The sequence below is a fragment of the Barbatula barbatula genome (assembly GCF_947034865.1).
Source record: "Barbatula barbatula genome assembly, chromosome: 11".
Classification (NCBI taxonomy): Eukaryota; Metazoa; Chordata; class Actinopteri; order Cypriniformes; family Nemacheilidae; genus Barbatula; species Barbatula barbatula.
This window is the reverse complement of record NC_136774.1, coordinates 18,892,098-18,918,599: the sequence shown is the minus strand read 5'-3', so window position 1 is coordinate 18,918,599 and position 26,502 is coordinate 18,892,098. Positions and strand designations below refer to the sequence as shown.

Sequence of the window (26,502 nt, the reverse complement as noted above, 5' to 3'; positions counted from 1 at the left end):
ATTAATACATTTCTGTTTACCAAAGTGGTTTTAACTATGTCCATATTTGCCACTGCTATGTAATATAATGAAATAAAATATAACAATAATACAAAAATGATCAGTATGTGCGTGTTCTCAATTAATTAAACTCATGATATTTGCCTTGCATATTCAACACGCAGGACAGCTACTATAAATACATTTAGTAAAACACCAAATACGTTATTGTTGGTCTTAGGAAAGTTTTTCATAAATCTTAAAAATTTCAGTTGCATAAATCCAATACATATTCTTAAAATGAATAAAAACCAAATGTCAGACTATGGTTAGCTTTAAATTCTGATGTTTATAAATCAAATGAAAATCGTTTACCACAATATGGGATTTGAAAATAGCAATGACATGTACAGTACATGAATAATGTTCTCTTATACGATTTGGACCCAAAGGAACCATAGTTACCATGAATAAATAACAGGTAAAATATATTTTCTGACAATATTTTAGATTGTCTGATCTGCTGTGGCATTTTCCGGTGTTTTTATATGCAATAAAGCAATGTTCATCATGCTATGCACGTTAAAGGCATTCCACAAAAGTTTCGTCAGTCGCTTAATTTGAATACATGTCAGATAAGCAAATAATTTAGTTTACATGCAGGAGACAAGAGAGATTATCTTCCTAAACAAGAAAAAAAACATCTAAGGACTAAACACTTTGCGCTGCAATGAAAATAAATTATACAAACTTAAAATGCCATGAAGTAAAGTCAACATTAAAATTTGAAGTAAAAAATATCTACAACTATGTTGCCCACTGTTTGTTAAAACACATTCTACATTTCATAATTAAATTCCCCATAAGAAAAATGTCTAGGAACTGCTTGAAAAGTGGGTACCCCATTTCCTAATCTAACACCCTATCAATCACTGATACGTTCTAACTTTTATTTTTACCCAATTCTTTTTATCACAGAAGAAAACCAAACAGAAATAAAAAGAGGCACTTTGCATTCAGAATTAAGCTGCAGAGAATTCATGTGCGTTGGGGTCAAGTCAATTTCTGTTCCTTCTGATCAAAATGAAGAGTCATGTTCACGTTTGTGTTTCGACAAATTATTTTTGATGTCTTAGTTCCTCAAATTAGCTGGAATAACATCCAAGTAAATGTAGAAAGCTGCTCCAACATGCCGTTAATGGCTGTTGCTCTTTTTAGCATGAACGATGTAGCCCTTTGATTTAATGATGCCTCTGCTCTTGACAATGATGGAGTAGCGCAAGACCCATTCCAGGCTCCAGTCTGCCACCTGCAGGTCCTTACTGCTCTCCTGTACTGCTTCCTGGAAGCATGCAGCGCTGATCAACTCTAAAAACAAAAAACAAGACTTGCGTCATTAAACTTCCTCTGCGGTTTCTTCATCTTGTGCCAGAACCTGCATACGCGCATACAATCACTATGTCTAAAGGGCAAAACTTTAAATGCTCCCTCATTTGTAAGTCACTTTGCATTAATGGTGTCTGCTAAATTAATAAATCATCATGCATCTGGTTTAAATTGACTTAGCTAGAGAAAATCCAGCAAGACAAAATACACACCTTTGTGGTCATTGTGTGTTAGCAATTGTATGTCAAACTCTTTAGCAAACGCAGTGAGGTCTGGAGGCATCACACAACACGAGGCCAGATTCACCTGGTTACTGCTTGGCTTTACCTGAATATTGTGAAAAATAAAGAAAGATGTTTTTTTTCCAAATTTTGGTATTTGGATTCCCTTGTTACACTGCTGTTCCATGGTGACATTTTAACGCCCAATGAAAAAGAAAACTCACAACTTAAGGCTTTGTATCATGTTCTGTGTTTAAAACAAGACCTGTAAATACGGGTTGTGATAAATAATGAATGTTCTATAAGATATTTATGTCTCCCAGTGTCACAACAGACCTGAGCCCAGTTAAACAGCTCCTCAAGGAGGGATTTGTCCAAGTCTGACGTGCCGATAGCAGCAATTTTCTTGCTATGCACGAGACTCTCTAGCTCCTCCCACAGCGGCTGCAGGTGGATCAGAGTCTGGATTTCACCATCGAGTAGCGGAGAAGGAGCAATGATCACAGAATCCAGATGAGACACAGCTAATGACGAACAAGCTGAACACCACATATGACAACATTATTTAAAACTCATGTACACTTAACACTGTAAAAAAACTTTTATACAATTTTTTTTATGAATGAATGGTAACCGACTAATTGGGTTGCTGACTGTTTTCATAACCCAAATTATAATAATATAATTGAAAATAAATATATAACAATCACGTCATAAAACTAAGAAGCAGCACTTACCCATGTCCACTGCAGTTCTGATGGATGAGCAGTCCGGCTCGCTGAGGAAAAGCTTAACTGTATAGACAAACAAACATTTATTACATTGTAAAAAACATGTCTGGACATTAAACGTTAGCAGTAATTCTCACCGGACACTTTCAGCTCCTCTCTCTCTTCTGGCGTGATGGCTTCTGTATTCTCTGGAATGGTGCAGTGCAGAACACTGGGAAGCTCCTGTGAAAGAAACCCAAAAGTAATCTTAAAATAATGGTTACTGAATCACACAACTAGGCTTTCACCAATTATCCGTTAATCAAGTTACTAACTGGGTTATGCATCGAAGTTATACATTTATTTTGTTTTTAAATGTTGTCTATGAAACTCCAGTCACTTTGCATGAAAAATGATAATAGACTGCATGAAAGGAATGCACGATAAGCCTCAGCTTTTGTGTGTTAAGAGCTTTACTTTAGATTCGCTGAGGGACATGGATTTGCTGACAATGGCAGAACTAGCTGGAGCAGACACACACCCGAACCAAAGGGAGGCCAATATGCCATAACCGATCACCATAACAACAGCCTTTTCATTTAAGTGCACTGCTGTTCTACTTCTCACAATTCACAGAGGGTTCATCTGTTTATATTCAGCGAGTATGCCATCTTTTGCAGGAAAAGAGTAATTGTTTCTGTCAATATCTGACCTCAAAAAAAGTATCTTTGTAAGTTTATATTACTGTAAAGGGACTTGTTTTCTACCAATTTCCATCATTTTCACGAATATTATGCTAAAGAAGTCTTACTGAATCAAGTGTTGATGGCATTGTGGCCAACCACTCAGTCAGTGTGCCTCGGATGCAGTCTTGAAGCTGAGGGAAAAAGAAGAAAAACTTAAATAACAAATTCAACAATTACAAAACAATCAAAATATTAGGAAACGAGAACTCTCGCCAACTTCCTGTCCCAAACCATTTATTTGAAAAAATACATTCACATATTGCAGATGGTCTGCTGAGATTTAAACCACTCTTTGGGTCGAATGATATATAAGGAAGCATATTTTTCCAATAAATTTCCTAAAAAATGTTAACTGCGTAAGCGTTCTCTCATTCCTGTTATTTCAAAACTGACTAGCTCAACTGGTAGGGCAGGCACATGCCACTAAATCATGGGTTCAATCTCCAACTGGAAACAAGCCGACTGGAAAAATGTACCTTCGATAGTTAAGTTCCTTTTTACCAGCATCTGCCATCTGTGAAATTACATTTCGTAAGGGTTTGGAGCCACATTATGACCCTTCAATACATTAACATTTATGCATTTGGAAGACATTTTAATCAAAAGTGACTTAAAATGCATTAAATTTCATTCGTTTGCGTGTCCCCTGGGAATCGAACCCATTATGTTTGCACTAAGAAAGAAAAGCAAAGAAAAGTGCTTAAACATAACATAAAAGCCATGAAAATGAAATCTTATATTATGATTGTGAAAGAGATTTTGGCTTCCACAGGCATTATATAATCAACCGCTTATGTTACAAAACATGCAACCAACCCCACCCCATTACATAGAATATCTACATCAGCATGACATTGCGTAACCTTTCTCCTGCATGTCAGGAGGACTCACACGGGTCAGTCAATGTAACTTTACTCTACTGTCCAGTATTTTCATTTTTATGCATTTGGCTGACACTATAAAAAGTTACTGACAGTACATTGAAGGTGCCTACATTTTCGGATCACAATGTGGGATTTAATCTCACAACATTTTCAATGCTAGCACAATGGACAACAGTTGAATTACAGGAACACTATGTCACATTAGAAAAGGCAACATAAAATAATAATTTCTTAAAAACACGGCAGCAATAAACACAATAATAGTGAAATAACACCGTGAACAGCAATATTCTCAACCATCCCCAAAAGCCCAAACAGCTACCAAATGAAAATATGACCAAACGATCACGAAAACACGATGATTTTAATATATACGCAACAACTGTGTCCAGTGGTTAATTGGTTTTGCATACACCGGCATGCCAGTATCATCACGAGACACAAACCAGGCAGTGACGTCGTCAAGATGACCAGACGGATCACGTCCAGCGAATCGTTCTTGAGAATCGGCTATTTTTGTTGCTGTTTGGTCAAACAACGCATCATCTTACACAATCATTTTATTGACATTTTAAACCAGAAGAGCGATAGCACCTTCGCTAAATATGTACATAAAGATAAGTTAGATCGCAAAGGGAACGTCTATGAATACTCGAGAGACGGCCGACACAAATCGGCGTATTATTATTTCTTTGAAGCTACTCCGTGAAGTGAACCGTTCAAAAGAACCGACACGGAACCGCCATGCTGATTCAGACTAACGCTAGCGACAACCTTGTAGATATAAACAACGAGGTTGACCGGTCCCACGACTGGACCGAGCACATTTACGCCGTGAACAAAACCTGCTAAGAATGACCGAGACGAACTATAAGCACAGCAAACCCATGTCATTTACCTCCTCGCTAGGCGAAGACGGGCATTTCTTCTTAAGTCGACTGCGGTTGACTAAATTCCCCGTGTGAATCTTCAGGGCTGTCGCGTGCTTAAAAAGCCGTTGCGCGTTTACGTGAGGCTCCATTGCTTGGAAATGTCGGTGACTGAAGTGATGCCTGTGTATAACTATTACTATAACATTCTCTCTCTCGCGCTCTCTATCTCTCTCTCTCTCTCTCTCCCTCTCCCTCTCTCTCTCTCTCTCTCTCTCTCTCTCCCTCTCTCTCTCTCCGTGTAGTTGACTTTGCACTCGCAGTTCATTCAAGTAGAGGAAAGAACTGCAAAGAGATGCCCGCCCACAATGAGAACATGGGGTGGGTTCGCTTGAAAACCTGGCAAGGATCAGCCTGCGGTTGGTTGGAGGAATCGTTTAGGGACGTGTTTTATTTTTTGCGATGCGTTGTCATCATTACACAGCAGAACGCAGTAAAGACCCCTTCGCAATATTTAAACACTGTCCAAGAAGCACTTCCGGTTTCAGTTTTATGGATAAATAAATCTTTAAGATACTTGCTTAATTCTTGTGTAGTTTTGAAAAGCTATACGTACACCAAATACAGCTTAAAAGACCTCAAAAGAATGTTTAATGCAATGACTGAATGATTCACCAAACACAAAAGTCTGACTTGCGTATATGCAGGGCTGGAACCCTTAACAATACATTTGTCCTCAGGTTAATTTTTTTGTAGAGAGTGTTCTGGCTATCTGAATGTTCTGGACAAGATGTTCTTCTCAAAGCGTGTTGAAACTAATAAGTAACATCACTGCAAACAACACATATATTTGGGCTAGCAAGTGTTATCGTTTGTGTTTTGTTCTTTGGTTACGTGCTTGTGTGGGAGGTTATAATATTGTCTTCTCTAAATATGGGTGTTCCATTCGCAGAAATATGACATCATTATCAGACAAAGTTTACATTAAAACCGAGATCATTTAAGATACATTAACACACTTTATCCCTCCCTATTTACAGCCCTGCATATAATATAAAATGAAACCACTGTATTGGAGACATTCTTGCAAATGTGTTTTTTAATACTGTACAGTAAGCTGTCATTAATAGTTTATTGCATATTCAAGCAAAGTACCCCCAAAAAAAGACATTGATAGTGAGTAAAATGATGGCATTGATATTGGAGACATTCTTCCAAGTGTGGTGTTCCTCAATATTGGTGAGTTTCTTTTCTAGAGCCTTCTGCTCCTCCTCACTCATCTCTGGTTTTGCTACATGGGAGATACCACAGAGCCACATTCCAGCACGCTTCCACCACACAGGTGTGGATCTATCCATCCCTCCTGACCCTGTAGTGCTAGGCTCAGAGCTTGCTGGATTGGACCCTCTGGCCCACGGGTCTTCCAGCTCAACACGTTCCTCCTTGCTGTGTCTTGTCCACCAGGTCAGACGAACAAGCTGGAGATATAGAGTTGTATACTGTTATTAGCCTATAAGTTAAATAAGCTGAACGTTTAATGTGTCTTGTGCATGTAAATATTTTTTTGCATATTCTTTGCTGTTTCTAGACCTATAAAATAGTTACCTGTTGTTTGGGAATAGGAGCAGTGCAAAGGCTAATAGCAGTGATGACCAGAGCTGTCAGTGCGAGCAGGATAAGGGCAAAATACAGATAGTGCACATCTTTTAGCAGGGCAGGACGCAGGTCTTGTTCTCCACATGACGGGGTGCTATACACAAATTCCATCACCATTCTCACCGTCCCCCCCATTAGTCCAATCATCAGACCCCAGAATGCCCCCTGTGCATTTTAACAGACAAGGTAACAAACTCAAAAATAAAGTAAAAGTCATGCATGAACACCCATCCAAGTTATTTGAGCAATTCTTGTCATCATTTTCTGAACAATGGCATCACCCACTCACTTCACTGGACACAAAACCAGTGCAAGTCAATGGGTACCGCCTTCGTTTGGCTACCAACATTCTTTAAAATATCTTCTTTTGTAATTGCAGAAAAATGGAAAGTTATACAGGACTGAATTTTCATTTTTGGGTGAACTATCACTTCAATTCAGTAGCAAATTATGTCATACCTGTTCATTGATCCGTCCCCAGAATATGGCCATAATGAACACTGCAGTAATGGGAGGTGCCAGACAGCTAGTGATGGTCTGTATGTAGTCAAACAGCTGTCCGCTGTTGGCTGTTTGAATGATTGGAATCCACACAATGCTCAAGGCCACTAGCAATAAAATAAACACCCTGTAGATGTAAACAAATGTCAGCCAGTAAGACAGCAAACAGTCCTTATATCCTGGAATCAATTAACCAGTAAGGTATTCGGTAAACAAGGGTATATTATGAAACAGGAGAACTGCTTCGAGTTAATCTTGACTTCACACTCACTTACAGTTTGAATATCTAACATATTTCCTCTTTGATTTGTAAGAGTTGAGTCAAGCATTTGCCTTCATCACAAAGAAAAACAAGCTATGTATGTGGTTGAACAGTATGAAGGGATTCTTGTTGAAACAGTCCTTTCAAAAAGTTATATAACGTAGAGAAAATAAACAAAGTCATTTTAAGTAATTAAATTTTAATTTTAAGCATTTTAAGTAATTTTAAGTATTCTTACATTTTGAGTAATAAAGTAGTAAGATACACTTTTGATACAGATTGATGTTTTACGGATTCTCACCTGCCCACCACCATGAGCTCTCCCTCTGAGGCCCGGGGCCGGATACGCTGCCATATGTCCATAGTGAAGAGCGTGCTGCTACTGTTAAATATAGAGGTGAGAGAGGACATGAGTGCTGCCATTATTACAGCGATCATCAGGCCTCTCAAACCTAGAACAAAGTTAGAGTAAAGGGCACAATGAGTCAGCGATATCAAGGTGAAAATCATCTTATATAGCAGTCAATATATTTACTAACTTCATACATTTTGTGAGCTTGCGTTATTTGCCTACTTAATTCGTATACTCATATATTATTCATCTTGGAGACATTGAATACATAATTTAAATAATCATTAAAATATATTGGAAATAATTATTATGATGATGACACACAAGGTTGTCGTACCTACTGGCATAAGTTCCATGACTAACTTTGGGTATGCAATGTTGGAACAGCCCACACTGGCCCCACAGATCCTTAAGCACTCTTTGGGATCCACACATCCTACCTCGTCTACAAAATACACCATCACCACAATGTTTACCACAAAATGAGAGAATTCATAAACATTACATTTGATCAATTCAGCAACTGATCCAAGTCAATTGAACTGTTAATTCCGATAATATGTTTAATTCACTTAAAATCATGATTTTCAAAGTCTACAATGCTTTCCTCCTTCACTTAATAAAGTCACTGAATTAAGTACGATTTAAAACAAAACTAGACACATCCATATAATTAGCTTTACTTGACAACTGCTTTTCAAAAGAAGTCATCTTCATTGTTGATATAAGCTTTATTGGCCGGCACCATACACACACACATCTCACACAAAAGTATAATTAACCTCTAAACCCTGAGAACACAAGCAATATAGCACAGCCCTAACACGAGCACGTTTATCCATGCTTCAACATGTACATGCTGATTTTGCGGACTCATGCTTTGTTTCTGTGTCAATTTCTTTGTTGGTCCTGCAATTCCTCTAACCTCATATACACTCTTAAAAATAAAGGTGCTTAAAATCTTATCTTTTAATGATTATTTCTTTAACGAATTTTAAAGATTATTTTTGGAACCGTAATATAAATTGTTCTTCTATGGCATTATTTATCAATTTTGTTTTTAGGAGTGTTGTTCTTCTGATATTGCTGCGAAGAATCATTTTCCATTTAGAAGTGTTTACTCTGATGATTAAGTGTACATGGGTCAAGGTTATTATTGTTTATTGAAACAGAAAAAATATTTCTGCTACTTTAAATCAAATCAAATATAAGCCTAAATATTATTGGAAAACATCTGAAAAAACAGAAATGCTGCCTTAGCTGAAATAAGTTTAAATTGAGGCACTAAAATAAATTGACCGTATAGCAACATTTAAAAGTACATACAAAAACAGCTAAAAATGAAACTAAAATGAACAACAACACAAGCTTATTTTAAATATAAATAAAACTGACAACTATAATAACTCTGACCTGGGTAGAGCGCTCTACTGATCATTCCTGGCATAACAATGAAGAACATAGGGAGAACCTTGAGGTATCCACCCAGTACCGAACCACCTTTGGCATGGGACAAGTTTTTGGCCGACAGGGACCTTTGTACTATCACCTTCATATGGGAAAGAAATATATAAATTTGCAGTTAGTATACATATTTGTGCCTATTTAAATATTTTGGTTATTTAAACTCTCTGCTTTAGGCAATGCTTGCATACTTCAAACCTAAATAGAAAAAGACAAAGCACTAGATGTCTTTTATCACCTGGTCTGTGCACCACACCCACGTGGACAGAACTGTGAGCCCAAAGATCAGGCCCGGCCAAGGAAGGTCTCCTGTCAACGGATCTCTGAAGATATGAAAGGCATCGGCACGAGGTAGATGACAAGTGGTGTTAGGAACTGTGATAGCAGGTATTGCTTTCTCGTACTGATCCAGCAAACCCTCGTACCACCCCACTTTGTCAAATGCTGCCAGGGAAAAAATCTTCTTTAATGCAGTTAACTTAGTAAGGCATGATTTACATTTAACGTCAAAAACAAAAGATCTATACCTATAAACATGAGGACAAAAGATCCTACTACCATGATTACAGTTTGTAAGGCATCAGTGTAGATTACTGCTGTCAGACCGCCTGCATGAAAACAGGAATCAAAGCATTCAACACAAGTATATAAGGTACAAAAAATATCCAGTGTCAGCACTTTAGGAATAGCTTTACAAAATGCTACGGGACACCAATTTGTAACATGTTTATAGGAAGTGCCTGTCATTTATTACCAGCTATAGTATATAGTGCAGTGACAGCTAGAAGCACTACAGTAGAGAGGTACAGGTCCCATCCCAGTGATACTTGGATGAATAAAGCCCCTGAAAAAATATCTGTCTGGAAATAACACATCCAATAGTTATAATCAACTTCATTAAACCTACAGTATTTTACATTAAAAAACAGAAATGTACTGTTAATTTCTGTATAGTCCATTGTGATGTTGCATTAAATTATGCCAAGATTCTGTAAGAGTGTATCGAGTAGTAGAAGTAAAATACACATTTATTTATAAAATTCTTTATTATTATTGTCTATATGTATTTGTTTCTTTATTGGTTATAATTAACAAGGAACCTTACTGATATCTTGGTGAAAATATAGAGAACGAGAGACAGCACACTTATGTAGATTCTGATGCGCTGACCCCCGAACCTCTTTCTCAGATACTCTGGCATAGTGACGACTCCAGCAGAAATATACACAGGCACAAAGATCCAGCCTAAGGCAATGAGGACCCACGCTGCCTAGTAAGCATCAAACTCCATTACTCACACACAAGTTTCAACATGTACATTTCATTAGTTTAACAGACATCTAAGATCACGCAAGTGAAATCAGCCACTACTGACACAACACTGAAAACTTGTTGGATGAGGAAAAATGTGTCTGACGTACATTCCATTCGAATCCACCCACTGCAATTCCTCCTGCCGCTCCTGTTCCTGCTAATCCGATGAACAGGCCGCTGCCTACGTTACTAGACATCAGTGAGGCACCAATCTTTGGAAACAAAGTACAATATGTACTGAGAAAATCCTTTTTAAACTAAACCCAGACAATTACTAATCTAGGGGCCAGCTTTTCAGTGCCATTGACTACCAAAGGCTTCAAGCCGAGGGGCCCAGACAACTGGAAAAATAGACTTGTAGACACAAATGTGAAGAAGAATTTTTATAGCAATAATAATCCTCTAAAATTATAGCAATGCATTATGAACACTGGGTTTCCTTTCCTACAATTGCAACTTAATGTATTGTTATTTGGACAATGCATCTCATGATTGCAATGACATGAATAAGGACAAAAGAGAGACTTTAAAAGGACACACTATGTTTGCAGGAAATCATTTTTGGAGTCTGTAAATTACTTCCTCCTTCCTAATGCCAATAAGAGCTCTGAAAATCCGTGTAAACATGACATTCTTTTTATCTTCATTTTGTCTGGTCCTGAAGTTTAACTTGAACAAAGCAAACATGGTTTTGAAAAGAAACTCACTGGCCACCATGTCATGGATCGTCCTGCCAAGAAATATCCACCCACTGTCCCACGGTTGGCTCTGACTGAGGACTTAACACACAAGATCTACCTCAGCATCAAGCATAAAAATCTATCAAATTAGTAAAACAAACTTTAAAATGTCAAAAAACTGAATATACTCATGTAACAAGCACAGGTGGTTTTCATCACAGAACTGTTCAGCATCAATGTAAATATTTCCTGAGAGACTGCAGATTTTCACTTACCCATATTCCAACTACCAACACAAACACAAAGTAGATCACAACTACAACAATATCAGCTGCCTCCAAAGCAAACTTCCTTGGCACCTCGGGCTTCGGGGTGCCCGTTACAAGCTCTGGCGAAGCGGTCATTTTCTACAATGCCTTAGGGAAAAGTGTGAACTTTGAATCAGGTGTTGACTTCATTAATGATTAATCAGTCTGTTATAAAGAATGCTGAGAATGCATTATAGGTACACAATGCAAGCTTTGCCAAAATGTTGCTATGTGAGGATGTTGTGAGCTATAAGATTTTCAAAGATAACCGTTTATATCTTAGGATGGCCTGTCTATGAATGTGAAAGCACATCCTGCACCGCATTTCTTCACAAATAGGCCACCTGATTAAAACATTGAAATCCATATATAAATTCTGAATGAATAAAAAGACAGGACTGTAAACATTTCAACGTTTTTAATGGCAAGGTGACTTATAAAACAAATTTGTAATTGTGTACACGAGACAATATAAACACTCTGAATGAAGCACATTTTGAGTCCATTCATTTCTTCTTCCAGAATTTGCTGTAATCATCCACTTTGAAATCATCCTCAAACACCTCCAGTTTCTGTTTGACTGGACCCCTCTTTGGCTCTCTTTTCTTCAGCCTGGCTTTCCTCTCCTCCTCGGAGAGGGTGTTAAAATCCACTGGCATCTGGCAAAAGAAATCTCAAACAATTCACCCAAAACGTACACCACAACAATTTGAGGATCAAGAAATAATAACTATTGCTTTAAAGAACGGTTCTAGTAGTATGTACTCTTCTAACCATTTTTATTCTTCTGGGCTCTTTATATCTGATGTTGATGGTGGACCCGTCAGGTCTCACCAGCAGAACTGGATACAGCCTCTCATACTTCTGCCTGCCGAAGCGAACCAAGCATGTCCTGTTGGAGTTTGACTGAGCAGCTGAGCTGTGAAACGCGGATGTTTCTTGCAAGCACCTTAAGGTGACAACTCTCTGAAGACATCTGTGAGAACAAAAACGGGAACCATATGAATGTCAATAAGCACAAACGGGGACCATAAACGTTTATAAGCGCTGATGGTGATAACGTGCTGCAGAGTCAATAAGAGTCGGTCTCATGGGATCGTTCAAAAGAATTATGCTATTAATGCTATGAAATGATATGTTAAAATATTACTTTAAACAAGTATTTTAAATAGACAGCCTCGTGTCAAAGTAATTTATTTAAAATTACAATGCATTAAAACGTGGCCGTTTTCTCACATAAAAGTCCTTAAGCAAACCGCTTTCGCAGTCGGCATACGTAACTTACCTAAAGAAGCTCTTGCAAGGTTGGTAAATTAAAGCCATTATCACAACATATGCAACGACCAAAACGGCTATCAAAAAATATTTTCATTAATGTGCTGAAATAACAGCACAATTCATGTTCCCGAACGAAGGTCACCATCAACAATCCAACGAAGGTGTTCCAACATAAACGTTCCGTATGGAAACATTTGCTATATTTCGATAGTTCCTGTATTTAATAATAATAAATGACAGCTATATTTGAATTTTATTTATGTGCTGATAATGATACATATAACACATTTTCAATAAAAACTGATTCTTACAAGCTGTTATTTTCCATTTCATTTCCTTAATGGGTAGATTTCCGCAAGAAGTAATATAAAAAAAATAAAGAGATAAATTCTGCTTAGGAACCATATACAGATCATAGGCATCAGATACCATATAAACAATTCAACAAATAGACAATTCACTTGATTTTTCCTAAATCTTTACTAAACTCGTCTCAACCACAAATAACCACTAGGGGGCATATATTAACCACGTTAAACAATTTAAACAACCAGATGAAACATAAAATACAAAAACGTAAAAACAATCCATTATAAAACAGGGTTTGCATTGCACAACCTCTGTTATAAAGAATGTTCTGAAATGTTTGGGTGAGTAAAATCTGTTAATTGTCTAAACTTGTTCATCTAATGAAGCAGTGGGAGGTGGGTCCTTTTTGTAATGTTTTGCCAATCTGTCTGCTTCTCTGTGTCCAGACAGCAGAGCTCCATGCACTGTGCCATACAGAGTCTTCATCGTCGCTTCCCCTGCAAACATGACCTGAAGATTCTGAAATATACAATATGCAGTAAGATTTCACTCCAGTTCTTCTTAATGGCCAATCAAATGATCCATGGCAATGAAATATCCCAAGTTACATTTCTTTATATGAATACAGCACAGACCATCTTTCCAATTGTGGCAGCATGTGAGAAGTGTTTCACTATAATTCAACCCAACTGTGAGACAAATATTACTTACTTCATCAGGGCGGTGGCTGCCCATTAGCGGCTGTGCCAGCGTGTCCATAATTTGTCCGTCTACACCAACAGGAAGGTACGTGTAGGTGCCCTTTATGAATCTGTTGCTGCGCCACTTAGTGGAAAGTACAGACTTTGGCAGTGGAATGTCTGATTTCCCTTTGTAAGTTCAAAGAATGGAAAAACTACATGATTCTTCTTATTGACTTTAACAGAAATGACTTGTAAATAAAAATGATATTTTCTGCTAGAGGATTCCATACCCAAAAACATTCTGAGATGTTCTGTGATAGCGGACGCGAGTTCATCTTCCGTCATTGTTTCAATCTGGTCAGCTATGTCTCCTGGACACCAACCAATCAAGATATTGCCAAACCTAGAAAACACTCAGAATTATAATTAAGCTTAATAAAACCCAGACAAACCCTTAGTTCTTGGGGTTATCATCTGGAATTTGTGTTTGTAAATAAACGTATCAAGCTTATGTTTAATGTATCTGGATAATTACTGTACAATACGAACTTTTCTTTTGGCCTCAAGACAGAAAAGAACTGAATGTTTTTCAGCCACTGAGTTTTATTGGTTGACACTGAGGTGGGTGAGTCGTCCTCATAAATGAGACTGAAAGTACCAACACCATCCTCCCAGAAGGCTTGCTCGTACTCTAGGAAGATCTTGGCAATATTGCCAAAGCACAACTTGTTGATGACCTCCATTTTCTCAGCAGGGAGACTAGGGCTGAAGAGGTCCGATGCTTGTGCCTTGAGATAGCCTGGAAAATAAAACAGAGCTCACAGATTTATTTATGTTCATGTAGTAAAACTACACATTTTAAGTAAATGACCAAAAACGGACAATGTCAAACTCTTTAGATTAAAATATTAGACAAAACCATAATTTCTGTACTCAAAATACTCAATTCTAATAAAAACACATACCTAGTGAAACAGTGACTATTACATGATCAGCTAGAATCTCTTCTCCATTCTCACAAACAACACAAACAGGATAGTGGTGGACATTTCCTTCAGAAACGGCCTCCGTGCTTGCAGAGAGAGATTCATCAGAAGGAGGGGTTCGCACATCCTTTCCTGCAGAGAAGGACCCGTCCCATTTGATCTTACTTACTTCCCTTTTCAATAGCAGACGTTCCTTAGGAAAGTCCTCCAAGAGCATGTCCACGAGTCGAAACATTAACCTAATATATACAAACAGCAATTACAACAAAATACCAACAATCGATCATTTTTTAAAAAGTGGGTTTTAGATTTAATTATTTTTCTCATACCCTGGGATATTAAGGCTGTCCCCCATGTCAATGTAATACTGCCAGGAGTCAAGAGAGACGCTATGGAGGTCTGACGCTCCAATGTCAATGAGCATGTCCTTCCCAACCAAAGCAAAAACACTCTGCATTCTTATCTTCCTGTCATTATCTTCCAAGCTGTCAATCACACCTTTGGTTTTGTCTGCAAAGTGCTCACCCAAACTCTTTCCTGTGCTGATGCCACGGTATCGGAGTATACCCTCTCCTGCTTCATACATGCGTGTGGCCACATCTGCATCTACTTTCTTTCCCTTGTTATTGTAAAATATTTCTGATCCAGCCTCAGGGACCTGGCTTAAAAGGCCAGACTTTTTCAAAAGACAGTAGACTGGGTTTTTGTCTGTTGCCCCATGGATGTACTGCGCACCAGTATCAACACATGCACTCCCTTTGACATTAAAGAAAAGAAATGCATTGTTAGACATATCTACAGAACAACATAACAACTAGTGAATGACTTTCAGTTCAGTTAAGATCACACGACACAACCTGCTGAGTGCTGACAGGACCAAATGTATTTTGAACTATTTAATGGAAGTGAAACTCAAGTTTTGTGTCACCCTAACCAACAGATTGTTTCTGTATTTATTATAAAAGGTAAATGTATAAATCTAACCACACATCATATTTTTTTCTATTTAAAAGAACAATTTATCAAATGTATACTGAACATTGCATTAAAATATAATATATTTTTAACTTAAAGGGATTGTTTACTCAAAAAATTAAATTCTGTCATCCTTTACTCATAACCAGTATCAACTTACCACCATCTTTGTTCTGCTGAACACAAAGAAAGATACTTGGAAGAATGTGAGTAACCAAACAGATCTCATCCATTATTTAATGCCACAGTAGGTGGCAAATAAATGGATGAGATCTGTTTCGTTACCGACATTCTTCCAAATATCTTCCTTTGTGTTTAGGTTTGGAACAATCTGAGAGTGAGTAAATTATGACATAATTCTAATTTTTGGTGAACTTCCCCTTTAACATTTATGTAACGCCTATTTTATAATATTTATTATAATCTAAAAACTATAAAATCTAACAAAAACTATTTGTTTATTTATTTAACACGTCTTAAATCATGTTTTTATCTGGTCGTTATGAGGGGAATATTATCTAGTGTATTATATCAATGCAACATAATGTCATGAAAACATCACCTATTGTTGCAGTAGCTACTCTTCCTCCGACCTTCGCGGAGGCTTCCAGTATAGTGACGTCATCGAACCCGTATTCTTTCAACTTCTTGGCTGCGGCGAGTCCTGCGACACCAGCACCAACCACAACAATAGATGGACTTCTTTGTGTCATTCCTTTGGGAAAGTTATCCTATTCACCGCAAACTTCCCAAAAATAGCGTTCGCTATAGGCCTAATGATATAAAAAAATTGTCAGACAGAATTCCATCAAGAAATACAAAAAAAACTTGGAAACAATAGACCCTTTCATTCAGCGTTATAGTCCTGGTTAAGTTCATTTGACTTTGTAGTCAATAGCTTGAAAATAAACCAAGTTGGTGAAAGTAAATTTGTGCTCACTTAGTACCAAAGCTATGCTCCCCGTCGCTCCTGAAATCCACTTCCTGTTTAACATTCAAGATTTCGCAATTGCAGAATTTCAGCTTTTCATGTCCGCCGCTAATAGGTCCGAAGCGTGATTTCTTCTGAGCCAATGTCTGAATAGCTAAAAGAGTTCATAAAGGTGCATTATAACGCTGGTCCTGCGACAAAACGAAAACAATGGTGGGGGTTGCTTGCACCGCTTATGTCCACCGGGGGGCAGAAAACCTCCTAGTCTTGGAGAGTATCCTAATGAAACAGAGAGCCCATGTGTGAATGAACTCAAAAGTTTTAACACAGGTCATCGATTAAAACAATGAAAATAACCCACACAAACTGACACCTACGAGAATTATTACAGGATGAAATAATGTGTTTGCCTATTGAGCAAAATATCAGCCCATGAAAAAAGTCTGCTGCAACATTTCATTATGGCATAACATGATCGAAAAATAAACTATACTGTGTTACCCAAATGATTTAGGACAATGTTAAAGTTTACAGTATTTGAACAAGAATACGTTTTTTGACCAAATGATTGACCTATTTCCTTAAACAGCTTTCGTGTGTATTATACAACACTTTACAATAAGGTAGTATTTGTTACTGTTAGCAAGTGCATTAGCTTACATGAAACGATGAATAATGCTTCATTTATTCATCTTAGTTTATATTAATTTCACCACTTACGAATACATTTTTACAAGTAAAACACTTTTAAGAAAAGTGCACAAAAGACTTACGTGAACAAATGTATTTGCATTTACATTAACACACATTATTAAATGCGGAAAAACCAAATGTCTCATTGCTACATAAAACTTTGCTGTATGTTTGCCAGTAACTTACTGTAGATTTATTTTCTATTACCATATTACTACTTAATATACTTTCCAATTAGTACTGTTTTCAATTACTTCAATCACTTTTGAGATTCAAAATGAGCAAGAAGAGACTGCCATTAAATCTACAGTAAATTACTGGCAAACCTCCTGCGAAATTACAGTAAAGTTTTACAGTCTAGTGCAGCTATAGTGTTAACAAATACAACCTTATTGACCATACAACCTTTGTGTTGCTGTAGAGATGTAATGCGTGTTCTCACAGTGACGAAATGTCTTGCCCTTAAGCTTTTATCTCAAAATAGAACAAACCATAGCAAGCAACAACAATATGCTCATTTTTATCAGTGTCTTCACCAGCACTTTTTGCTTGGCCACAAATCTGAAGCTTTTCAACACCCAGAATCTAGCCAGTGGATAACCAACCCATTCACTTTTGTCACAATCTGAGTCGACCTTTTGTTCAGCCCATGGCTCGGAAGAATCAATGACCTTATTGTGACATTAATTCATCATCGGTGTAATTTATCATCGCTCTGCATCTTTGTTTGCTGGCTTATTGTTCACCAATCTGCGTTTTGTCTCAAAGCAGGGTCGAACAGATTAGATCCAGCAGAGAGCAGGTGAAAGGGAAAGCCTCGGGTCTTTAGAACTAAACCCACAGGCATCTTTTGCTGCTTTCAGAGAAAGTAACGCCGTCTGTGCCTCTCTGTTTGCACAGGCAGTGACTGCATGTACTCATCATTTTGATAGATGTTTATCATTGTGGCTAAAACGCACCCTTGAAAAGTTACAAGGCAGAGACATTTTTCAAAAGATTTCGGACACATGCACATGCTGTTTAACTGTTTGAATCTGTTATAAATATTCTATGGCTTTGTTAGTGTTTTGGAAACATCAATGTGATCATATATCTTTAGATGATGACTAAAGACTGGAGAGGATATTGTAGGATTAGGGGAACGCTGGATTTCCGAGGGTATCGCTACTTTTTCCCATGGTGCCATTTTTCACTGTGTAATGAAGTATCTTGTCAGGACAGGAGTGTCCAGGGGCAATAGTGCACTGGCTCCTATGTTTGTTGCCAGATAAGACAACCCTTGTGTTCTCTCAAATATGTTTGCTCAAATCGACACTTTGTAATGAATTTACAGCTCACTGTTTTTACACTTTTTTATATTATTTTCTTTTTATCATGATCTTGCAGGCCCCTTATTGCATCAGTCAATGTAGAAGTTCAAAGTTAGTCTCTACAGGGCCTAAGCTGACCGAAGCTGTAGAGTTCTGTGTGGGTGCAACTTTCTCCCAACACAACAGGACAAAGTTCCACTAACAATACCACATTTGTTTTTCACCTCACAGAGCTTTTTGTGTGGCTGCTGGTGAGCTCTCCAACGGCTTCTCCTGGCACGATGGGACTGGAGAAAAAAACAGTCATGTCATCTGCTTGTCTCAGAATCACCCAACTGGCATAGTTGATTTTGTAAAGCTAATGGCTGCATGGCAGAAAGAAAAGCCATGATTATGTGTTCACTCATGTAGTTATTATGCCTCGGTGCTCTTGTCTAGCAGGGCAGGCGAATCAAAAGGAAATCTGAGATGCCTGCCAATTTAAAGCTCTTGCTTCTCACAGAGAGACAGTGATAACAGCCAGCCACATTTTTCATGTCATAATTATACTATCATTAAAATTCATATATCACTAATGTGGCATCATGAACTCACCTTATATTATTACAAACTTGTATGATATTCTTCCCTATGTGGTGCACAAAAGGGTTTCATTGTTGGATGAAGGCACCTTTAATGTGTCCTCTTTAATGTCTCACACACCAGCAGTTGTGCAGTTGTTATGCAGAAATGGTTAACATTATTTTAGTACATCGCATCATCGGTGGTACATTGCAAATGTACATCAAACAGCCATTTATCCCGAACATGTAAAATGATCAGTTATCGGTCCATCACTTACACACTGATTTAAAACATTCATTTTTTTTATATTTTTTGTGCATTATATATTCTATTCACTGGCAAAATGCTTCATCCATCAGACAGGAGGGGGAAAGGACAGCTTGAGGTCAAATATTCTATACAGCAGTATTCAAAACACAGCTGAGCTGGTGTTGGCGGACCGCCTGACAGAAGCCTAATATTCTAAGTGCTGCTGGCCCTGTCCACAAGATGTTTTAAATAAAGAATAAGGGTCATTCTAAAGACATTGTATTTGGTTTCTTAATAAGTTTTGTGGTTCTTATGGGGGCGATATAGTCTTTGAACGTATTATCATATTCATTTTTCAAAGGCCTATTTGTATTTATAGAAATAACTGTGCCGCCTGAGAAGGTTTTTTTTAAGTGAAACAGAAGAATCCTTTTTGGTTACCCAAAGAACCTTTTAATCAAAGGGTCTTAAAAGAACAGTTTCTTTATTACCCTTGTTCCCCTTTGTGCATCCTTTTTTGTGTGGATGTTAAAGGTTCTTTATGGAACCACACAGCTTGACTAAGATCCCATTATGAACCTTTATTATTAACAGTGTTGGAGATAAAAATAGTTTAGATTTAAACCTTCATTCTCTCATCGAGAAACGTTTTCTGTTTTGTTAAATCAAACAAATGATTTATTTTGATGATGATGAATTGGTTGTTCATCAATTCGTCGGTTTTTATTGGATAATACACATAATTCACGCCCATTTATGCTAAGTGATATTAAAATAAGAAAATTGCTCTTTCTTGCTTAATTCGTGGAGGCCATTAAATGTGTCGATCTAAATTGAACCTATCGTTTCCGGTCAAATGCCGCAAGTTCAAACTTTGAGTGCGTCCCGTCAATGAGCTCGGGTGAAGCAGCGCGCGCATGTACCCATGATCTCCGCGCTTCTCCGCTCAAAGCGCGTTCAGTATAATCGCATCCCTGCGGGATTTGTCAGCAGTCAGCATCGCTCTGCTTTCCTCACAAGAGGAGGCAGTTGCAGAAATGATACCGCATGCAGAATGAGTGTCTACTTTCTGATTTAAACCGATGATTGACTTTGGCAGAGGAACATCAGACAGACAACCGTAAAACCACCAGGGTAAGTTCTGCATTTCCCTTTGTTATCCATGGACAATAAATGTCACTTTAATATCATCTGATCAGTATTTTAGGATATAGTGTAGTTACAATGTTTGAAAAAAATCTTTTTTAAAGTAAGGACGTGGATGGCTGTATGTTTTTTTCAGAAAAGTGACTGTATAACTGAAACTTATTGCAACTGAACATACCTAGATATGATAAAGAAAGCCTTGCCATTTTGCATTTTATTTAAAACAGAAAAAAAGAGTTGCATCACATTGTTGCGTTGAAAATGTTTAAATGCAATAAAGCACATATTTGTTGATGATGAATCTGTGACTTTCAGGCTACTCCTCAAATGTTCAATATGCAGCTTCTGAATATTGTATGAACTAACAGTAAATGATTCTAAACTTTGTCAGATCAGTTTTTGTCAACATATTCCCTTTGCATTCACTACACACTGAAAAGTTCTACTAAAGAAATTCAAATATATGTTCAACTGTATTGGAAAGCAGAGCCCAAATATTTGCTTCAGAATGACTCTTGTCTTGTAGGTCATTGGACAATGAAGACAGAGAAAGTGAGTGAGACTGAGAGGTGAAAGCTAAAAGTTGAGGAGACTTTTAAATATACTGTAGAGCTCCTATCCCTACCACACGCTACTGTGGCATGCTGGGAGCTTTGTCATGTGGTCTTTCACATCTTAATAAATGCCACTCGAGGCATGTGCCATCTGGGTTCCTGCTTCTTATAAGCAGTCTATCACCCATTTTTCCATTTGAAAGGGCTGTTGCCGCACACTCCGAATGTGCAATGGCTTGTATACAGAACACTTGATCATAGGTCCGCCAGGTGGGGTTGAAACTTAAAGAGGTTGTTTTGTTTATTCGTGTGCAATAACCACAGAAAAAGTGAGCTAGACCTGAATTTTATTTACCCTTATGTGATGTCACAATGTGTGCATTGCTAAAAGTCACAAAGCACTTTGCTAATCAAAATAAAAGAGAAAAGTCTTTATTTTGCTTTATTAGTTCTGATTGAAATAGTTGATCGATGAAGCGTAACTCAATTCTGACTATTGAAACTTAAGGTGGAATGCTTTTTTTAGCTTTGAACAATTGGCTTAAGAACTCACAGTCTGAAAAGCTTTTTCCTCTTTCTTATTTTTAATTCGATTTCAGATATCGATGGTCCTCTGCTGTACATCTTTAAGGACATAAATCAATAAATGGCTCTGGGGGCATGTGTTTGCTGTTCCTATGAGTTTCCCACACCTGTCTCTTTAAAGTCTGTTTGAAAAGAAAGAACTCTATGTGAACCTATAATAATAATAATACAAACAGTATAGACTTCAGCAGTGTTGTTGAAGCTATTTTAAAACTGCACACATTATACGCATAAGAACTACAGCCAGATTGAGTATCAGGATAGACCATTGTCAATTAAATCATACATTTTAGATATTTATCATACTCAATTCCAAATGAACATGCACTGTAAATACCGTGACTTGAAATATTTAATATTTCATATAATCTATCATTTACAGCAATCACTTTTTGTCATTTTTATGGCTATGACTGCTTTGATGCTACTTTAATACCCCTAACCTCATAATTACATTATGCAACTTTTGCTTGGAATTCACAGACATGAATATATATTTTACATTTGTATAGATTAAGTTACTTTTTTACAGCAGAAATTAAACAATCCAATTCTAAAGCATTGTGAAAAGCATTACTAAATGTTATTGAATGTCATCCTAACAGGCAGCCTTGAAAGAGATTTCTTTCAACACCTTGTAGAAATTCACACCAGAATCCCTAAGCCACTGTTTACTGTACGCTGAACAGCTGTAACTGCAAAAATATCTGGCAGGCTGTCTTTAAGGATGAGTCAAGCCTTGCCATAGAATGTTGTTATCCTAAATGTGCCATGAGCTCAGGGCTTCAGGCATTGCCGGTATGCCGTGAATCAGTACAGTGCTGCGGGGAAGACCCTCCTCCTCCCCTGGGCAGTATGATGAAATGAAGCATGCCGTTGAACATAGGGGCAGTGCAGAAGACTCATCTCTGATTCGAACTAAGGCAAACAGTAAAGACTTTCCATGGGTACAGTGTAAATATTGGGTAAATAGTGTTGATGTTGCTATTTGTCAGGTATTGTTGCTTGGTTGGATCAGAACCCAACCATAACAGTGGCCGTAACAAATAATATAAATAAATATACAGTAATACTTAGAGTATGTTCACACCACCAATAAGTTTAATGAAATGACAGTGATGTTTTTGTTGAAAGATAATTCTTGAGATGTTTTTAAGGTGAGTTGTTCACCTGGTGTTGAACGCAGAGATTACAAGGGGTTGATGGGAGCTAATGGTGCCTGCCTGCTCTATGAGCTCTATCACTATTAGTGACGTTAACAGGAGATAGAGAGAACAAGCAGTACAGAAGCTTTTTGCACAAAACATCTGCTTTCACACTTCAAACAAGCCCAAAATGAGAAAATCAGTACACTCCCCTGGCTGATTTTATGTGCAAAAACGTTCAAATGTGGTTAAACACACCTCAACAATGCTGGGCATGTGCACACACACACGCACGCACACACACACACACACACACACACACATCCACATATACACATCCACATGTGACAATATTATAATAAATAAGCACATATGCTTTCATGTTCATGCGTGGATGTGTGCGGCCTGGAAGCTCTTGACTTGCAAGTTCTCCCACATGTGTTGTTCTGGAATGCTGGAACCTTGAACAATGATGTCATTGAGTCTGGGTTCACTCTTAAGTCTTATCCTGAAATCGGACAGCTGACTGACAGTATCCATGTATCCATATTGATACATCATAATGGACTGACATCAAGATCAAAATGAGCTCAGTCTATCTGGTTTTCCAAAGCTCTGTTTTCTGGGCTTTCTGGTCATTGTGGACTGCTTGTCACTGCTGCATTAAATTGATCATAATTAATGCATATAAACAATGTCTCCAAAAAGTAGTTTTTCATTCAACTGTTCAGACACATTTGAAATAGATCAGTGTCATTGCAATATAAAACAAAGCACAATTATAGACAAAGCTGAAAAACAACTTTAACAAGTTTTAACTTTAAAAGGGTTTAACTGAAAATGTTTTGCAAGCATACAGCTGTCGGCAAACTTAATAAAACATGTCTAGAGGTAATGTGATGAAAATGTAGAAAAGCTCCTTCAAAGCGAATGGCTGTTCCCTTCCAAAATCATTACTCCAACCACAACAAGTAGTGGAAGTGGGCCACTGTATCTCAAACAGGATGTTCAAAGCAACAAAGTGTGACATCACGTGTCTCCAGCCCACAGAGTGCTGTAATTATGTCCTGTTGTAAGTTATTTTCTAATCATCAGGGTTTTGAAGAGCTCTGTTTGCTTTTCTGGTCAAAAGATACACAGGCATACAGTGTATTACATTGATATGTGTACATGTACTGTATGTATACTAAACCCAAATGTGATTAAGCCATATCGGTATGTATCTACGATGGGTATGGCTTTTAAGGAGATTGAATCACGCATGCATGAGTAAGTGTATCATCCCTACTTCATCATCGCCAACATTATCATCATTACAAATGTACACTATTGATAACCGTATTGCAGTAGGCCACTATTACTTATTTTATTATTATATTAGTGTAAATTTATTAAACTTTTAAATATTGAGCTGTGCATGTTAAACTGCTAGAAAAATGAAAGTTTGTTAAAAAGCTTTACCCTAAATATGAACAACAACAATAGTCACGCTTGTAAGAACCACAATATTAACTAATGGTTCAAGGGGACACACTCTCATGCTTGTAGTTGTTGTTTGGTTGCCCTAAATGCACTTGGTTCATATAAAATAGCTTTCAGTCTGTTCACCAGATTTATTAATGGAACACAGTAAAGTGCGCTGGACCTAATGGCTTAAAACTAAACACTAAGTTGTGTATTGAACCTAATCGCTTGAATATCATTAAAGCGGAATCAACTCCTGCCGATTAAAGTGAAAAGCATTTGTTTGCTTTAAGTGCTGCGGGGACAGCCAGCTTTCTCTTGTCAGGCAAACAGCCTGTCTTGAGGTGTAAGTCTCACCATACATCTCTCCATGTGGCCACGAGGGCATTGACATTCATGACAGGAATAAATAGCCCTGCAATTGTATGAGCTACTCCTCTGATTGCTTGACCTCAGGGACGGGCTTTATACCATCCGCGAGCACAGCTGGGCCTGTGGGCCTTATTGGATTAACTGCAACTTTTCTGTTATATTGCCCCAGTGATGTTTTATGACTTCCACGGCTGCTTTTACTGGTCATTGTTTGTGGAAGGGTCCGGGTTGATTGCTGGGAAAACGCGCGCCAGGATCATCCTGACTGGTGCACGCTCACATTTGCAAGATGGACTGCAGAGGGGACGAAGGGAAACAGTTCAATAGGACCGGCAATGAATATGAGAAAACCTATATTTAGAAACTCATACTGTAGGGCCGAGGGTAAAGATCTCATCAACGGAGGATAACAAACAGGAAATGTTCTTTATACTATTGTTAGTCCTTTCCTAGGGAAAGCATCACTTGTACTGCTGCTTTTACTTTAAGGGATAGTTCACACAAAAAAGCATGGCATGTATTTATCCTAATGCCCTTCAAAACCCATCTATGATTCTTTCTTCTGTGGAACTCAAAAGATATTCTGAGAAATGTATCAGGGGTTTTATGTCTAAGGGAAGTCAACAGGGCCCGGTGTTGTTTGGTTACCAACGGTCTTTAAAATAACTTCTTTTGTGTTCTGCGTGAATACACTTCTGTAAGCAGCCACCTACTGTAGCAATTCCAAACATTGTAAAGAGTGGTAACATATGAGTTTTATCTTAAGGATGTTTTCTGTTCACACCTTTTTGGTGTATCCTTTACAGTATATACAGTATATATCGTTATTCAATTATATTACTGTATATCATCATTTTTACTTAAACCATATAATTAAGGGATTGCTATATAAAGCACATTTTTAGATATAGTTTTTCAGCCAATACTTTTGCATGGCCACTGCTAACATTTACTTAAGCAAAAATGCTATTTAATTTTTCCCAAAGTTTGGAGATCTGCTGTACATCATTGTCATGAGAGACTTAAATGTCATGAGGTGAAGTTAAGCTTGCGATTTCTCAGTATGATTTGTGAAGGAGGTTTTGTAGTTGGCACAAACCGCCCCATGACAAAGCACTTCTCTCGGGAAAGGTGACAGAATCTACTGCTTTATATGTGAAGCCCACACAGTCTATAAATGCACACTCTATTTATCTCTCTCTCTCTGATACACACACTGTAATAACTGTAATGGCCTCCTATTTGGGTGATCCTTTTTAATGATTGGACACATCTTGCCAAGAAATTGTCCTGCCTCATTCAATCTAAAGTTGATGCATTTTTTAACCATGGCTTGTTTGTGTTACATTTGACTCACTTAAAAATAAGAGATGCATCTTTTTGACCTGTGTATACTGCCTGCGGACATTACGTCCACAGAGACGAAATTTCCTGGAATGTGACAGATAATTCTTTTTTAGGAAGGGAGTTGATATGCTGCCCTCATAAATTAGCTGGTAAACTGCAGGGGAGCTGGATTATACAGTAATTATAGGACACGGCGACACCATAAATCCATAGAATCCTTTCACAGGCAGGTAAAGGGAGGACATGCAGTTGTTATACACAGATGCACATTTACTGTATATGCACAGTCAACACACATATACATGAATGAACACACATGCAGATACAGTAGATCATAATGACTCATAAAGAAATCATAAAGGAAGTTCCAAACACCTCACACTATAAGTTGTTGAAACCACTCATTAGATTTCTTAGGAGTGCATTGTTCACTTTGGGTACCGTGTACTTTCTTGTTTTTATAGACTCCAGGGCTCAAAGAAAAAAAACATCGGCAGACAGAATTTAGCAATCCAAGCATTGTAGCTAATGATTTATTTTAGTGTGGACTGTCAAATGTAAGGGCAGACCGTGTAGGGG

At 37.7% G+C, this 26,502-nt stretch overlaps 5 protein-coding genes across 8 annotated transcripts in view; 1 reads left to right on the top strand and 4 right to left on the bottom strand.

Annotated features, from left to right (window-relative positions):
• Positions 1-18: 18 nt before the first annotated feature.
• On the bottom strand, positions 19-5,282 carry gclm (glutamate-cysteine ligase, modifier subunit). Its single transcript, XM_079466657.1, has 7 exons — positions 4,825-5,282; positions 3,108-3,173; positions 2,455-2,539; positions 2,324-2,380; positions 1,923-2,125; positions 1,578-1,692; positions 19-1,347 (listed from the first exon to the last, which is right to left on the bottom strand). The coding sequence occupies exons 1-7, from the start codon at positions 4,945-4,947 to the stop codon at positions 1,175-1,177; spliced, it is 822 nt and encodes a 273-aa protein (XP_079322783.1). The 5' UTR covers positions 4,948-5,282; the 3' UTR covers positions 19-1,174.
• A 147-nt stretch (positions 5,283-5,429) lies between these two features.
• slc5a9 (solute carrier family 5 member 9) lies at positions 5,430-11,467 on the bottom strand. The gene is made up of 13 exons (XM_079466649.1): positions 11,300-11,467; positions 11,052-11,123; positions 10,452-10,556; positions 10,136-10,300; positions 9,785-9,890; positions 9,558-9,638; positions 9,269-9,474; positions 8,980-9,115; positions 7,904-8,011; positions 7,516-7,666; positions 6,911-7,079; positions 6,401-6,616; positions 5,430-6,273 (listed from the first exon to the last, which is right to left on the bottom strand). Exons 1-13 carry the CDS (start codon positions 11,426-11,428, stop codon positions 5,938-5,940), a joined length of 1,980 nt encoding a protein of 659 aa, XP_079322775.1. The 5' UTR covers positions 11,429-11,467; the 3' UTR covers positions 5,430-5,937.
• Positions 11,468-11,735: 268 nt separating this feature from the next.
• Positions 11,736-12,794, bottom strand: mrpl55 (mitochondrial ribosomal protein L55). Its single transcript, XM_079466658.1, has 3 exons — positions 12,618-12,794; positions 12,107-12,308; positions 11,736-11,991 (listed from the first exon to the last, which is right to left on the bottom strand). Exons 1-3 carry the CDS (start codon positions 12,653-12,655, stop codon positions 11,839-11,841), a joined length of 393 nt encoding a protein of 130 aa, XP_079322784.1. The 5' UTR covers positions 12,656-12,794; the 3' UTR covers positions 11,736-11,838.
• A 38-nt stretch (positions 12,795-12,832) lies between these two features.
• On the bottom strand, positions 12,833-16,740 carry paox1 (polyamine oxidase (exo-N4-amino) 1). 3 transcript variants are annotated; one of them, XM_079466654.1, is made up of 8 exons: positions 16,504-16,740; positions 16,126-16,336; positions 14,918-15,344; positions 14,568-14,827; positions 14,152-14,401; positions 13,893-14,005; positions 13,631-13,788; positions 12,833-13,438 (listed from the first exon to the last, which is right to left on the bottom strand). In XM_079466654.1, the coding sequence occupies exons 2-8, from the start codon at positions 16,274-16,276 to the stop codon at positions 13,283-13,285; spliced, it is 1,515 nt and encodes a 504-aa protein (XP_079322780.1). In that variant the 5' UTR covers positions 16,277-16,336; positions 16,504-16,740; the 3' UTR covers positions 12,833-13,282. The 3 variants fall into 3 exon arrangements, with proteins under 3 accessions (XP_079322780.1, XP_079322781.1, XP_079322782.1); XM_079466655.1 differs by having other exon boundaries at positions 16,511-16,738; XM_079466656.1 differs by lacking the exon at positions 16,504-16,740 and having other exon boundaries at positions 16,126-16,497.
• A 3,454-nt stretch (positions 16,741-20,194) lies between these two features.
• Positions 20,195-26,502, top strand: part of bcar3 (BCAR3 adaptor protein, NSP family member) — a 51,514-nt gene continuing 45,206 nt past the window's right edge. The window contains exon 1 of one of the 2 annotated variants that reach the window (XM_079466645.1): positions 20,195-20,444. The gene's annotated coding sequence lies outside the window, so the exon portion shown is untranslated. The remainder of the gene's footprint in view (positions 20,445-26,502) is intronic. The other variant, XM_079466646.1, reaches the window with a different exon arrangement.

Bases quoted from the DNA above. Each gene is read 5' to 3' on its own strand.
- paox1 (XM_079466654.1), bottom strand. From the start codon at position 16,276: ATGACACAAAGAAGTCCATCTATTGTTGTGGTTGGTGCTGGTGTCGCA. The intron at 14,828-14,917 runs GTATGAGAAAAA...TGTATATATTAG, and splicing joins GACAGCCTTAATATCCCAGG to GTTAATGTTTCGACTCGTGG. The intron at 13,439-13,630 runs GTAAGTAATATT...TGTATATTTCAG, and splicing joins GCAGCCACCGCCCTGATGAA to AATCTTCAGGTCATGTTTGC.
- slc5a9 (XM_079466649.1), bottom strand. From the start codon at position 11,428: ATGACCGCTTCGCCAGAGCTTGTAACGGGCACCCCGAAGCCCGAGGTG. The intron at 9,891-10,135 runs GTAAGGTTCCTT...TGTTATTTCCAG, and splicing joins ATATTTTCACCAAGATATCA to ACAGATATTTTTTCAGGGGC. The intron at 7,080-7,515 runs GTGAGAATCCGT...TTACATCTACAG, and splicing joins GAGCTCATGGTGGTGGGCAG to GGTGTTTATTTTATTGCTAG.
- gclm (XM_079466657.1), bottom strand. From the start codon at position 4,947: ATGGAGCCTCACGTAAACGCGCAACGGCTTTTTAAGCACGCGACAGCC. The intron at 2,540-3,107 runs GTAAGACTTCTT...TTTCTTTCACAG, and splicing joins TGCCATCAACACTTGATTCA to GAGCTTCCCAGTGTTCTGCA. The intron at 2,126-2,323 runs GTAAGTGCTGCT...TGTGGTGTTCAG, and splicing joins CAGAACTGCAGTGGACATGG to CTTGTTCGTCATTAGCTGTG.
- mrpl55 (XM_079466658.1), bottom strand. From the start codon at position 12,655: ATGGCTTTAATTTACCAACCTTGCAAGAGCTTCTTTAG. The intron at 12,309-12,617 runs GTAAGTTACGTA...TTGTTCTCACAG, and splicing joins CCTTGCAAGAGCTTCTTTAG to ATGTCTTCAGAGAGTTGTCA. The intron at 11,992-12,106 runs GTTAGAAGAGTA...TTCTTTTGCCAG, and splicing joins AGCCCAGAAGAATAAAAATG to ATGCCAGTGGATTTTAACAC.